General features: G+C 38.3%; 1 protein-coding gene across 1 annotated transcript in view; it reads left to right on the top strand.

Annotated features, from left to right (window-relative positions):
* Positions 1-15,000, top strand: part of CNTLN (centlein) — a gene marked incomplete at both ends in the record, with an annotated part of 202,506 nt that overhangs the window by 83,768 nt on the left and 103,738 nt on the right. Inside the window, 2 exons of the mRNA XM_083353493.1 lie at positions 6,377-6,550; positions 10,563-10,688. Coding sequence (XP_083209619.1) covers positions 6,377-6,550; positions 10,563-10,688 — 300 coding nt within the window. The remainder of the gene's footprint in view (positions 1-6,376; positions 6,551-10,562; positions 10,689-15,000) is intronic.

The raw sequence follows: 15,000 nt of genomic DNA, 5'->3' as shown, positions 1-15,000 counted from the left end.
TATCTATATCTATCTATCTATCTATCTATCTATCTATCTATCTATCTATGTATATATATATGTATGTGTGTGTGTGTGTGTGTGTGTGTGTGTAAATTTTTTGGATTGCTAACAAAGAAAGGGAAACTGTTAGCAATCCAAAAAATTTACACAAATATAAGCTGTCACTGCTGTGACTACTGCCTGTGGATGGCCTTGGGTTAGGCTGAAACAGGAAATAAGATTTGTCCCATGTTTGGGGCCTAGCAAGGTATTCAAAATACTTTTATATATATATATATGTAAATGGTCTTCTTCAGAGAAAAGAAATTTTTATCCCTTTTCTTGTTATTTTTCTGAATTAATGTGGCAATTTGCTCATTGACCTTGTGCTCAAGACATATTTATGTATTCCTCTGCTCTGGAGTGTGCTGGTTGTTACCTCATTGAATTCAGTCCTTATGCCATCTCTTTTTCACTTTTGCCTTTTTTTTTTTTTTTGCCCTCCAAGTGTGAAAGTATCACTAACTTCTCTTCCACTTTCCTGGTCATGGTTGCAGTAGGGTACTATGTTTCTCCTTTGATTGCCATTTATTTATTGATTGTATCTGATGAACTTTCTCACTTTTAAAAAATTATTACTTTTTTATAATCCTAGAACACGGGTTGGCAACCCGCGGCTCTGGAGCCGCATGCAGCACTTTAAGCCATCTCCCGCGGCTCCCAGTCCTCCGCCGTTCTGGAAAAAAAGTGGGATGAAGGCAGCAGCTCTCCAAACGGGCGGCGGCGGTTTGGAGAGCTGCCCGTGCAGCTCTCCAAACCTACACCGCCCCGTTTGGAGAGCTGCTGCCTTCGTCCAGCTCTCCAAACAGGAGGCGGTGGTTTGGAGAGCTGTGCGCGCAGCTCTCCAAAACTACACCACCCCGTTTGCAGAGCTGCTGCCTTTGTTCATGTTTGACGAAGGCAGCAGCTCTCCAAACAGGCGGTGGTGGTTTGGAGAGCTGTGCGCACAGCTCTCCAAAACTACACCGCCCCGTTTTCACAGCTGCTGCCTTCGTCCATGTTTGATGAATGCAGCAGCTCTCCAAACGGGGAGGCGCTGCGTTCATCCGCGTTTGAAAGAAACACGGACGAACGTGTTCTTCCATGTTTCTTTCAAACGCGGACGAATGCAGCGCCTCCCCATTTGGAGAGCTGCTGCGTTCGTGTTTCTTTCAAACGCGGACGAACACAGCAGCTCTCCAAATGTGGAGGCGGAGGTTTGAAGAGCTGCGCGGCTCTCCAAACCTCTGCCTTCACGTTTGGAGAGCTGCTGCGTTCGTGTTTCTTTCAAACTTGGACGAACGCAGCACCTCCCCATTTGGAGAGCTGCTGCATTCGTGTTTCTTTCAAACACGGACGAACGCAGCAGCTCTCCAAATGGGGAGGCGGAGGTTTGGAGAGCTGCTGCCTTCCGCGCAGCTCTCCAAACCTCCGCCGCCCTGTTTGGAGAGCTTCTGTCTTCGTCCGTGTTTGACAAAGCAGCTCTCCAAACGGGGTGGCGGAGGCAGCTCTCCAAACCTCCGCCGCCCCGTTTGGAGAGCTGCTGCCTTTGTCCATGCACGTTTTGCCTTGTTCTGCGCATGTGCGTGCGTGCACACACGCGTGCGCACATTTTGCAGCTCCCACTTTTTTGTGTGTGTGATGGAACTGGTTCAGAGTGGCTCTTTTGCTGTTTCAGGTTGCTGACCCCTGTCCTAGACCATTGAAATTATTTTTTTATTTATTTTATTTATATGCCTCCCATCTCATTATTGAAGCAACTCTGGACAGCTTACAAAATGATATAAGAATAAATATAGAACCAATTAAAATTGGCAAGAATGAAACAAAGACTAGAAACCAATAGGATGAGGGTGGAGTCTTCTTTCTTATCCTGTCCATCATTTCCAGTGTAGAGCATCTCCACCAGAGCCCTCATGTCATCCCGAAAAGTCAAGTTTTAAGTCCCTTCTGGAAGGCTAAATCTAACCTCTGGCAGCAGAATGTTCCAAAGGGGAGAGGCTGCGGCAGAAAAGGGTCTTCTAGACTCCGCCAGCGAAAATTCCTTGCAGATAGGAGCAAATCCCTTCTGCTGGAATGAGTGTGGTGGGCCAATCACATTGGAGTGAGACTGCTTCTCAAATATAGCGAATAACGGGGGGGGGGGAATTAAAAACTGAAACAGTGGTTTCCAAAAGCCATGACTATTGATAAAAAAAATATTTATTTATTTGGAAAATTTATATTGCCACCTACTTCTGGCCACTCAAGGTGGCTTACAGGAAATAAAGAACACAATATAAAAGAACTAAAAATAATAAAAAAATAAAAATCAATAAAATAATAACCCCTTCACCCTGGCGACACACACTCATAAAGGTAAAGGTAAAGTTTCCCCTGCACTTGTGTGCTAGTCATTTCCAACTCTAGGGACCAGTGCTCATCTCCGTTTCAAAGCCGAAGAGCCAGCGCTTGTCCGAGGACGTCTCCGTGGTCATGTGGCCAGCATGACTAGACGCCAAAGGCGCACGGAACGCTGTTACCTTCCCACCGTAGTGGTCCCTATTTTTCTACTTGCATTTTTACGTGCTTTCGAACTGCTAGGTTGGCAGAAGCTGAGACGAGTAACAGGCGCTCACTCTGTTACGTGGCACTCGGGATTCGACCCGCCAAACTGCCGACCATCTGATCGACAAGCTCAGCGTCCTAACCCACTGAGCCACCGCGTCCCTTGCAATAAAAAAATAAAAACAATAAAATAATAACCCCTCCACCCCGGCGACACACACTCATACTAGCCATTTAATGGGCTCCATCGTACTCTGGATTACCCAGGCCCGTCTTTAGGGCCTTCTGAAAGAGGGTTAGAGTGGGGGCCTGTCTAATTTCCTGAGGGATGATGTTCCAGAGGGAGGGAGTCACCATAAAGGCCCTTCTGGGTCCCACCAGATGTATCTCTTTAGGGGGCTACTTCCTTGCCTCCCTTCGTAGAGGTTTCCGAGAAACGAATACACATAAGGAGAGCAGTGATCTCATAATCACAGAAGCAATTAAAATTACTGAGAACCGGGACTATATCAGCATTGGGTATATAATGGGCATTTTAATATCACATGTGATGCACACTCAGGCTCTATATCTGAGCACAGGAAAGTATGGTTTTCACATGGGATGTTCGTTGGTTATTCTTATGGGTAGCAGCCAATGCATGCCATTTTTTTTAAAAAAAGTCTCCTGTGAGGGACATGAGATGACTGAGATGTAAGACTGAGATAGAATTATATTATAGAAAAGGATAGGAAACCTGACTTTGTCAATTTGAATAGCTCAGTACGAAGGTTAGAAAGTGTCAACAAGGAAAGGCTACAACCTGCCAAGTCAATGTTAATGCATATCTTTACATAGAACCGAAACTTGTCCAACAAGTAAGAAGTTCCCCCCAAAGGCTTATGGAGATTCTCAGTCATCCAAGTCATTGTTATCTCAAAGATGCTTTTTCACGAGGCAACTGGACTTTCTTGTTTTTCTTTGAAGATGTTTCACTTCTCATCCAAGAGCTGAAGAAGCTTCTTGGATAAGAAGCGAAACGTTTTCAAAGAAAAACAAAAGTCCAGTTGCCTCGTGAAAAAGCATCTTTGGGTTCCCCAAAAGGCAGAATTAAACGCATCCCAAAGAAGATGCAGCCTAATTTTAACCATATTTGAATATTAGAAGTTGAGTGAGACCCTATCAATTTGAATATTTAAGCTCCATATGGTCTGCCAGAGTTTTATCTTAGCCAAGGGCAGAAAGTATCATCAAGGAAAGACCACCATATGCTAAATCATTACTTGTACAACAACTTCCCTCTCCCACCCCTAGGAACTATGGGGGATAGCAGATAGAGAAGACCTATTGTATAGCCAGTTAGGTGGCTTGAATTTATGGAAATACTGTGAACACAACTGTCTAAAGAAATATGCAAGAATGTCCCATAAATGCTACATTTATTTGTTGGTTTATTTATTAGATTTTTATTCTGCCTTTGTCTTTGGTGAACTCAGGGTGGCATACATATTCAGTCTCCTGTGTCCTATTTTCTTTACCATAACCACCCTGTGAGCTGAGTTGGACTGAGAGTGATTGACCCAAAGTTGCTTATATATCTATGGGTGGACTTGTACTGAAGGTATCCCTGTTGCTAGTCAGCACTTTAGTCAGTACACCAAACTTGGCATTCAGATAGCCCTATTTGACTGTTGTTGCTCCTATACAAGGAATCCAGATGAGCTCCATCTCAAAAAAAATTTCCTTCCATTCTTCAAGATGGCAGTGGGGCAAAACTGCTAAAGAGGGGAATGAGGGAATGTTGGGAAACCGAATGCATTTTCACTGTGACTGGAAGCTGCCAACAAAAAGTCATAGGTTTGATCTGTGCTATTCCAGGGAACGGTCCAATAAACCTGCCGTCCTTCTCTTAAACAGTTTTGTGGAAGCGAGAAAATCTACCAGAAAACTGTGCTTAGGGAGCACTTTCTGGGCAGTTACTGTCAGCGCTTTTGTCGGGATGAAGCACTTGATTCTTAAGAAAGGTTGAAGTTCTTGAAGAAGGCAAGAGCCATCTGGAACAAAGAGCTAGAAAGTGCTTGGCAGCCCCTATGAGTGTTAACCATAGAGGATCTGAAATGCTGTTACCTGATATGAATAAGTTATTATTACTGAAAGCCATAGGTTAAAAAAGTCAATCCAAGGGTCTTTCTGAGTAGCTTTCATACCAACAGTTATTTCTGTAAAGTGGCATTTGTCTTATATTTCTCAATGATGGGAAGAAGGCATCTATTTTACATCTGATAGTTAAAATGCAGTTTTCCATAAAGTGTAATGAACACATACTAATTTTTCTTTTTGTGTTGTGTTTTAATTGGTTTAATTGATTTTATGATTGTTTGCTGTCCAGATTGTTTGAGAGGGGAGATGGTATAAATTGAATGAATGAGTGAGTAAATGAATGAATGAGATTCTAAATGTTCTGCAGTCAAAACAACATATATAATATGGTGAACCAATAAAAATAATTATCTCTTACTAAATACTCGTCCAACTTTTCATGGCAGACTCTATCTAGATGAGGTGGTTTCAAATCTACCCAAGTCCCAAGATATAGCAACTGGCTTCTTAAAACCCACCCAAATGGATCAGGGGGTTGAAGAGGCAATGGGAGATTTGTATCTTCAGACTTGCCAGATTCTGTTAATGTACCCTTACGAAAAATAAAATTAGCTCATCTGGCCATGATGGTTTTTATTTGTATCCCCCTTTATTATTTTTATAAACAACTGAAGACAGCGAACATATCAAATGTTGTCCCTTCCTCCCCGTTTTCTTGCCACCCAGCTCCTGCAACTGTTCCTCATATGTTTTAGCCTCAGGGGCAGAATTAGTAATCTGTATCAGCAGGTTGATTATGGTTGTTGCTCACAAAATGTTCTCATTCACAATGTGGTCATTACCAGCATTGCCATATTGAGGAAGAGGAAGACATATTGTTGGAGTTGCTTCCTTCTATTCCCTATCATTTGAAAACTTTTACCAAATCTTTTCTCTGCTCACCTTTTGAAGTGGAGTGGGGATGTAGTCATCCTTTCTCTTTTTGTAAGAATGCTGTGGGAGGTATGCTATGTCCAGGGACATTCTTGGAATTAAAAAATGGTACTGGGATCTGGTACATGGTTGTGCAGCCTAAATGTCAATGGAGATTCTCAGTCATCCAGGTCCCAAAGCTATCGGCCATCCAATCAGAGCTGAAGAAGCTTCTTGGATGAAAAGCAAAACATCTTCAAAGGAAAACAAGAAAGGTTGTGCAGCCCCTTAGTTTTTTTTTTTTTTGCAGATGTTTTAATTAAAAGGATAATCTTTTTTAAAAAAAAATTAACATGAGTAGAAAGCCTGGCAGACACAAAGGAAATGCCCTAAGTCATGGTAGAATATGGGAACCAGACTGCCTACCTCTGTGATAGGAAAAGTAAGACATAACAAATGAATATCAAGGTTTTATAATTAGCATATTGCTATGTATATAAGTATCTTGGGATAAAGAGGACTATGAAATTAAATAAATGAAATGCCTGGGGTAATGGTTGTGAGCAGAGGCCACATGATTTTAATAGGTACAATACAAAGAAAATTCCATAATCCTGTCTTTGAATGTAGCATGTAGATATATTAGTATGGGTCTAATTTCCTCCATTTTGTATCTCTTACCTCCTTTTGTATAAACAATTGACTTCTGTTATTTAAATTTACTTAATTATAATGTAAACATGATGTCATTGCAAGTGCTTCTTCAAATATTGATTTTACCTACAGTATTCTAAGGTATGGTATTTTGATTTTCTAGGAATTCCAACAGTATTCTTTAACAGAGCTAAAATACCTTGTAATGTCTCAAAAGACTGAAATAGAGATTTTGCAAAAAAAATTGAAAAGAACAAATCGTTCACTGGCAAATCATAGTCTTTGCAGTAGAGATTTCTTGGATTGCATCAGTACTAGGGCTGGGAAAAAATACAAGGTAGGAAAGCGTTTATTGCCTAGTGTATTTGTGTCAAAATGAGGTTGGCAAAGTTTGACATTTTGTTCTGGGACTCAGATAATAACAGTTTTAATAACTGTCAGTGCTACTTATAATTCTGGAAGCTTTATCGAAGAGTGTTTTTATTATCTGCCAAAGACTTGTTAAAATAACTTTGGGGAGTAGGAAGTTTTACCTTATTAAACACTGGATAAAGGATTGTTAATTTAATGAAATTATTTAAAAGTTCAATTCTTTGTAGAATTCTTAGATGAATATTTATTACTTGATAGTGTTTGTGCGGTTGTCTGTTCATTCCAAACAGATGAAACAGGTTAAGTTAAAAAAAAAATCAAGTTTGGATTTAAAAGTTTGTAATTAATGAAAATGCTGAGTTAGGAGTTTATACAAATGATGTTACTTTACTTTTAGAATTAATTACTATTCTAAAGGCAGTAATTTTACATTTATTTTGTTTCTTAGAAATTTTCTTTTATTCTGCTTTGAAAGCTCACGCCTTGTTTCACTGCATCATTAATCAGAACACAAAGAAAACAACAATACATTCTATTAAAATATCTGCTGAGACCTGATACTCAAACATAATTCAAATAAAAAAAGATGCTATAATTGTGAGAAGTAGTATATTTTCTGCACTGAGATTGCTCCATTGCCTGCCACTTGCTTTCTGGGTCAACTTTAAGATGCTCACTTTGGTACATAAAAACTCACAAAGTTTAGAGCCAAGATCACCCATTGCCATATAGTTCATCTCATACTTTTAAGACCGCAGTGAGGCACTTTGGATGCATCCAATATAACATCAGTAAATCATGCCCTTTCCATTGTGGGATCCGTATTATGGAGTAAATTGCCCCCAACAGACTTCAGACTGTCCTATCCATTTACACTCAGAAAAGGGCTTAAAAACCTCAATTTTTGCTCAGGTGCTTTAGAGATTTTTAAACAATTATTTTATGAATTTTTTTTAGAATATTTAAATGAATTGAAATTTTGTTTCTGTACGTTTGTAAATCACCCAAGAACATTGGCATGAGCAGCAAATAAGCCTTGGTGGAGCAGTGGGCTAATGCCTCCTTAAGTAACACCAGCTGCCTGCAATTAGTGCAGGTTCGCATCCCACCAGGCTCAAGGTTGACTCAGCCTTCCATCCTTCCGGGTTAGGTAAAATGAGGACCCAGATTGTTGGGGGCAATTAAGCTGACTTTGTAATAATGCCGCTTGGGGGGGCGGTGTGAAAGCCCTAATAAACAGGCATATACATAGAATGAAGGCTACTGCTAAGCTTGTAAGCCGCCCTGAGTCTTCGGAGAAGGGCGGGATATAAATGGAATTTAAATAAATAAATAAATAAATAAATAAATAAATAAATAAATAAATAAATAAATAAATAAATAAGAGAAAAGGCAGGCAGTGGTCCTAGCAGTTTGAGGGTGAGGTCTAGATCACTTGAAGAAGCACCTCTTCAGACTTGAAATTTTATTAAGCATTACAGTTATACAAATAACAACTAATATAAATGACAAAAATGCAAAATAGTGCAAGAAAAAGGAATATAGCAAGGAAGGGAAGGGAAGGGAAGGGAAGGGAAGGGAAGGGAAGGGAGGAAGGAAGGAAGGAAGGAAGGACTTTGCCCTTAGTCACAAGTACAAACAATTTTAACAAGTTAACAAGTTACCATCTTATCTTAAAATACAACAAACAAATTCTTCATCCTATATCTTATCGCTTATCTATAAACAAATCCTTGTCTTTCACTCCTGGTTAGCAAAAGTCCATTAAGGATTATATATAACAACATAGAAATAATAGTATAAACAGTATAACAATAAAATAACTATTTTAACCTTAATCAAATAAACCAAATTTACCTTCCCTTTATTTTTAACAGTGTTCATTCTTAAACTCTTCACATAATATTCTAGAGAGAACTTGATTTCTTTTCCTTTTTCCATTCACCCTAATCAGCAAAGTCTTTCAAAATTTTAACAGATCTCCTTTGTAAATTAGTATGAGAAGATTATCCAAGTCACCCTTCTTTGTTTTGTTATTTGTTTGTCAGTCTTCCCAGGTAAACCAAACAGGAAACACGGCTAGACAAACACATTCTATTTTATTGAAGACTTCATAAATATCATCTTGCAAGTCTGAAAGTAGAAATCTCCTTAGCAACCTGAAAAGCTAGGGAAAGTCCTTTATGACAGGGGTCCCCAACTCCCAGTACACGGACCATTACCAGTCCATGGCATGCCAGCAACTGGTCCGTGCAAACAAGCGAAGCCCTGTTTGCAAGATGCAGGCAGCATGCAAAACCACATCCCCTTTGGTCCGCGGAAAAACCTTTCTCCATGGTCCCTGATGCCGAAAAGGTTGGGGGCCGCTGCTTTCTGAGTCTCTTTCTCGGGCCATTATGCAGCAGCAGGCTATACGCTCTCTTATCTGACAGTTTCCTAGGCAGGATTTTTTTCAACCCATGTCTCAAGACTTTTCTTACATACCATTACACCTTTGTACTTTTTAATTATGAAAACATCAGCTGATTCATTTGTATATCCAACACATCATCTTTTCCTAGATCGTTCTTGCAGCCTGACCAGAATAACATCTGAAACACGTGAAAGAATAACATCTCTTACTCAAATCTAATCTTAATATTTCTCTGATCACATATTCCCATTTTCACTCCCAGCTCCTTAACCTGCATATCATTATCAGAATACATTTACTGTGAATTTTGTCTTAATATCTATATAGGTATTCCTCAGTCTATTCTATTGCCTGACAAATATGTTCCATTTATGTTCCATGGTGCTTAGGAGTTACGGGTCCGACATATCTGGAAGGGGTTTTGTTGGGCAAACCTGCCTAAATGGTATCTGGTTTTTCACTCAAAAGACACAAATGTATCATCCAGGGGTGATGTGGCAGATTTACTTTGTTTTTAAAATATATATTGGGAATTCTTATTCCTGTGTACTTTGACTCATAATGTGCTTTATTTTAATTGCTAAAATAAATTAGCCTCTTTTCTTTAAATTGTACTCACGAAATCATGTTTCAAAGAAAACATATTTTTAAACTGAATCTCTGTCATGGGCAAAAGTCTGTACTTTCTGCCTTTGTTCTGTTCAAAATTAAAAGCTAAACTCTCCCAGCCCTTTTTCTTTTATTCAAAAGAGAAACTGCAATGACTTTTGGAAGAATTATTTTTTTTTTGTATTAACTAAAAAAAATTCCATGCAGCTATTAAATCATTAAAACTTTAAGATTAGCATTATGATTCAAATGTTGTTTCGAATGCTAATCACAGCTATTCACAGAAATTCAATAAAACTAATTTGTATATTTTATTTGTTTTACACGAGGACATTTGACATAGTACAAGCAAGAAGGTTGCCCAGTTTAAATACTAGCTTCACACATCCTTTCGCCAGATTGCTATGTGAACTGCACATAATATAAACACATATTCTTGTCTCTAGTTAGACATATTATATTTAATGACCATATGGTCATTATGGTACAAGATCTACTGTCTGTTTTATTTATATTCCTCAAGCATATTGTTCCTTCAACTTCGCAGTGTGTTAAACTATTTCAGAGGGAAACAACTTTTTCCCTCTTGTTTCTGGTTGTCCTATCAAGTGTAACCTTGGACCCTTATAGAGCAATTAGATCAGCCTCTATCCCCTCCTTTGTAATGAGGTTTCTTGCATTTCTGAGACTATAACCCTTTAGTCTTCCCTAATGGGACATCATTATTCTGAAAGAAACAATGTAAATGTAAATGAATATTCTCATTAACGAGTCACAGAGAAACCTTTAGTGGTAGCGCTGTGGTAATTCTGCTTGTTATTTCTCTGGTATACCATGCTGGATTTTTTTTTATAATTCATTATTAGTATTCAAAATTACTTGTTCTTTAATTTTGCATGTCTTTCATAATCCAGCGTTCCAACCACTTCAACCATGTCCTTGTTTTATTCTCCAGAAACCACCTGTGAAACGTTCAAGGTCTCTGTCCCCAAAGAGCTTTTTGAAAGACTCAGAAGAACTACGGAAACTCAGAATAGCTGAAGGAAAGATTGAAAACTTAGAAAAGACGCTACAACTAAAGGTGAAAATGAAAACACGTAACTTTTTTCCTCGGCATCAATAGACCTACAACAAAATTTGTGCAATTTACGGTACATTGCAATATCTGTTGAAATTGAAAATGAAATAGGTGAAAGATATGTTTTATTATGTACATAAAGGTATATCTGTTTTCTTTGTATATATTTTTCCCTGTGTGTAAAATTTTGCCACTGTAAGAAAAGTAGTCCGGGAGATGTTTTAATTAATAATTGTAGGATCTAGATCTGCGCAAATATATTTGTCTGTTCTTAAGAGAACTTCTTTCTCTGTTTCAGGTGTTATAAATTACATATGTAAAGTTTAAATAGCATTGATTGCTTATGCCTTGAATCTCTGTTTCTAGCCACATGGATACTAGAATCAATATGTATAGCTATTTCAAGTTCAGTAGTGCAAAATCTGTGGTCTCTGTATATAGTCATGTAAAAAAGTACTTTTTCACCATGTTAAAGACTGTTTTTAACATATACGTACATAACATTTTATTTTCATTTCAAACAGTGTGAAAAGATAAAGGTGATATCACTGAACAACAATATGACAAATTGATTTTGTAGTCTCATTTACTGAACAAAAAATTAACAGATGTGCTATTTCCTTCTGGGGGAAAAGGAAGTACATCTTTCTCTGTAATTATTGGTGACATCTTTTGGCCAAAACAACCATAAATAGATTTTTTATAACTGTGTGTACCAGTGTCTGATATTGATTTTGAAGAAATCTATCCCATTCCTCCATTCAGATTTTTTTTCAGCTGTGCAATATTTGAGGGATTTTTGCATACACAGCCCATTTTAAATACGCCCACAGCATCTCAATGGCATTTTGATCAAGACTTTGACTTGGCCATTCCAGAACCCTTCCTTTTATATTTTTTTAGCCAAAGATTGGCTGATTTACTGTGATATTTGAAGTCATTGTCACGTTTCAAGCTCAACTTTGGGATGAGCTCCAGTCTTCTGACAGATGGTCTCACATTATCTTCAAGCACCCTCTAGAGAATTCCTAGGAGAAACTGTGATGGTGTGTGCTGCCCAGGTCCTAATGCAGCATAGCAGCCCCAAACTATAACATTACCACTGTCATGCTTTACAGTTGGTATCAGATTCTTCTGGCGAAATACTGTCCTTAGTTTTCATCAAACGTGGTACTGATATTATGGCCAAATAAACTATCTTTGCTTCATCTGTCCAAAGTACATTGTTCCAGAAATCTTGACTTTGCCTAGATAGTTTCTGAGCTGTTTAATCTTGCCCTGATATTCTTTCTACACAACAGATTTTCCTCCTGACATATGTCCTATGTAGATTTAATTTGTCCCAGCTTCTTTCTGATGATTAATTCAAACATTTTGATAGTGTTAATAGTGATAACTACCTGGCAGTTGCATGATGAAATTCTAGGGTTCTTAGAAACTTCTTTCAGCCTCTTGTGTACTACTCCCAGGCTAAATTTGGTGGAACAGCCTGGCCTGGACAAGCTGGCAGTTGTTGGAAATCTTTTCCTCTCATTGATGATCTTCCAGACAGTGGAATGATTGATGTCTACTTGTTTGGCAATATTTTTAAATCTCTCCCCATTTGCATAGATATTTCTAACCTTCTTTCTGAAGGTCTCAGAGATCTCTTTTGATCTAGGTATGGTGATACCTCACACTACAACAACAAAGAGCCAATATCTGAAGTTTCAATAAGGCAAATTACCAAATTTTCACCGGAGAGATTCTAAGCATTTGCCCCAGATTTGACAAACGTGATTCTAATGTGAGGTATTTGGTAAATGGGAGTGTACTTACTTTTGCATGCAAAATCTACCTATGCTTTTATTTAAATTACACCATGGATTACAAAATGCAAATGAATATTTGTAATCTGAAATCTCCTTTATCAATGTAGTTGAAATGAAGATCAAATTATATGTTGAAATATGTTGAAAAAGTCAAAAAATCTCCATGGGCATATTTACTTTTTCATGACGATATATCCTTACTTTGCATCTGTACAAATCTGTGCATATAAATTTGAAAGTTTCAGATGCTGACATTTTATGTAGATTATTTCACATTTTTCATATAATCAGCCTAATGCCCGGAATCATGGATTCAGTCACATAAATCCTTTGAATTTTAAAAGTCATAGAAACTGTCATGAGACATATTATGTAACTGACAATCATGTAAGCTATACAAGAATAAATACGTGAACAAACAGATTACCATTTCATACACTTAATTGCAACATGAAGAAAAAAAAATTCCCAGCATATTTTGAAACTTCTCATCCTACATCCTACATAAGATTAATGTGTTCAATCAGGTTACATCATCTTAGCAGATAACCTTCTGCTATTAATTGCTCTCTTGATTTGCTTTTAAATTACCCTTGTTACTGTAGTGGAATATGTGAATGATCTTAGGGAACAAAGGGAAGAGGTAATGAGAGGGAAGACTCTCCAGGAGCTTAGTGGTCAGAGAGAAAAACGTGGGAAGGATCCACCCTGATTGATCAGTTAAAGGTGGTGGCAGAAAGCTTGGGCCTTCAGCTTTGCAAGATTCTGTTAATAAAGCCTTATGATAAAGTAGAATTAGCTCATCTAGTCTTGTTGCCTGTCTGGCTCACCTGGGAAGGCTGAAGGTTAGCGTGGCCAATGGCTTTATTTCTAATGGTTTATTCATCAGTCATAAAAGGAAACATTCTGTCATCTAATGGAAGCTAATGGGATGCATGCTTTTTCTGTGGCAGCCCCTGCCCTATGGAACGTCTTGCCCCTTGATGTTCAGCAGACCCCCATCCCTTTAACCTTCCATAAGGCCCTAAAGACTTGACTTTTCCCCAAAAATGTTGGGAGATTAGATGGTCTGTTAGCACGGATTAGTATTAGGTTTTTGTTATTTTTAATGTTTTTATGTTTTAACTAGGGACGCGGTGGCTCAGTGGGTTAGGACGCTGAGCTTGTCGATCAGAAGGTCGGCAGTTTGGCGGGTCAAATCCCGAGTGCTGTGTAACAGAGTGAGCGCCTGTTACTCGTCCCAGCTTCTGCCAACCTAGCAGTTCGAAAGCATGTAAAAAAAAATGCAAGTAGAAAAATAGGGACCACTACGGTGGGAAGGTAACAGCATTCCGTGCGCCTTTGGCGTCTAGTCATGCCGGCCACATGGCCACGGCGATGTCTTCGGACAAGCGCTGGCTCTTCGGCTTTGAAACGGAGATGAGCACCGGCCCCTAGAGCATGTGCGGGGGAACCTTTACCTTTACCTTATGTTTTAACTGGTTGTGCTTTATAGTTTTTAAAATGATTGCATGTGTTTTCTAATCGTTGATGGAGAGTCACCCAGAGTTGGCTGAAAGATGGGTGCCTGCATAAATATTTTAAATAAATAAAATATTACTCTTGAAAATCCTTTGTATCAATCTTTTTTACATATCCACCAAGCGTGATAGAATGTCTATTCATGTTGCTCACTTTTCCAACATACATTTTGAAGTGCCTTCATACCTTCTAAATAATTTCTCTGGTGCCAACAACACAACATTTTATAAGATTTTTTTTTGAGATCATAGCACAGTATAAATTTCAACACTTTTAACTACATATTTTCCCACTGATCCATAACCTGTCTTCCTTGTTTCAAATTTCAATGAAACTTTATACATTTTGTCCATTTTGAGTCTTTCTGATAACTGTAAATGGGAAAGCCATTAAGAATGATATCCTTCTGCTATTGCTCTCTTGATTTGCTTTTAATTTCCCCTTGATAGATTCCCAATAATTCCTGCTACATCAAGCATTGGTCTTTGTCAGCTGTTTCCTCTTTTAAGATATGCTGCTTGATCCATACAGGTGTTTTTTTTCAGATACAACTTGGGCTTATGTCTTTTCCATGTCCTCAAAATGTCATGTCTATTAAAACTATTTTTAAAGTCCACATTAATTTTAACCTTTTTATACAATACTTATCAATGCTTTCCAAACCTTGTAACTCTGAAAGTCTCTTTTTAGCTTTAGGTATTTAGTAATAGCATAGGAACAGCACTTAGATTTATATACCCCTTCGTAGTGCTTTACAGTTCTCTCTAAGCATTTTACAGAGTCAGCATATTGCCCCCAACAGTCTGGATCCTTATTTTACCGATCTCAGAAGAATGGAAGGCTAAGTCAACCTTGAGCCGGTCAGAATTGAACTGCTGGCAGTGGGAATGCAGAATTAGGCTGCAATACTGAATTCTTACCACTATGTTATCACAGCTATTTGAAAGTTACTGCATTTATTTATATATTAATCATATTTACAG

Source organism: Vipera ursinii, assembly GCF_947247035.1.
Source record: "Vipera ursinii genome assembly, chromosome: 2".
NCBI classification, from domain to species: domain Eukaryota; kingdom Metazoa; phylum Chordata; class Lepidosauria; order Squamata; family Viperidae; genus Vipera; species Vipera ursinii.
This window is presented reverse-complemented; position numbering and strand designations above follow the sequence as displayed.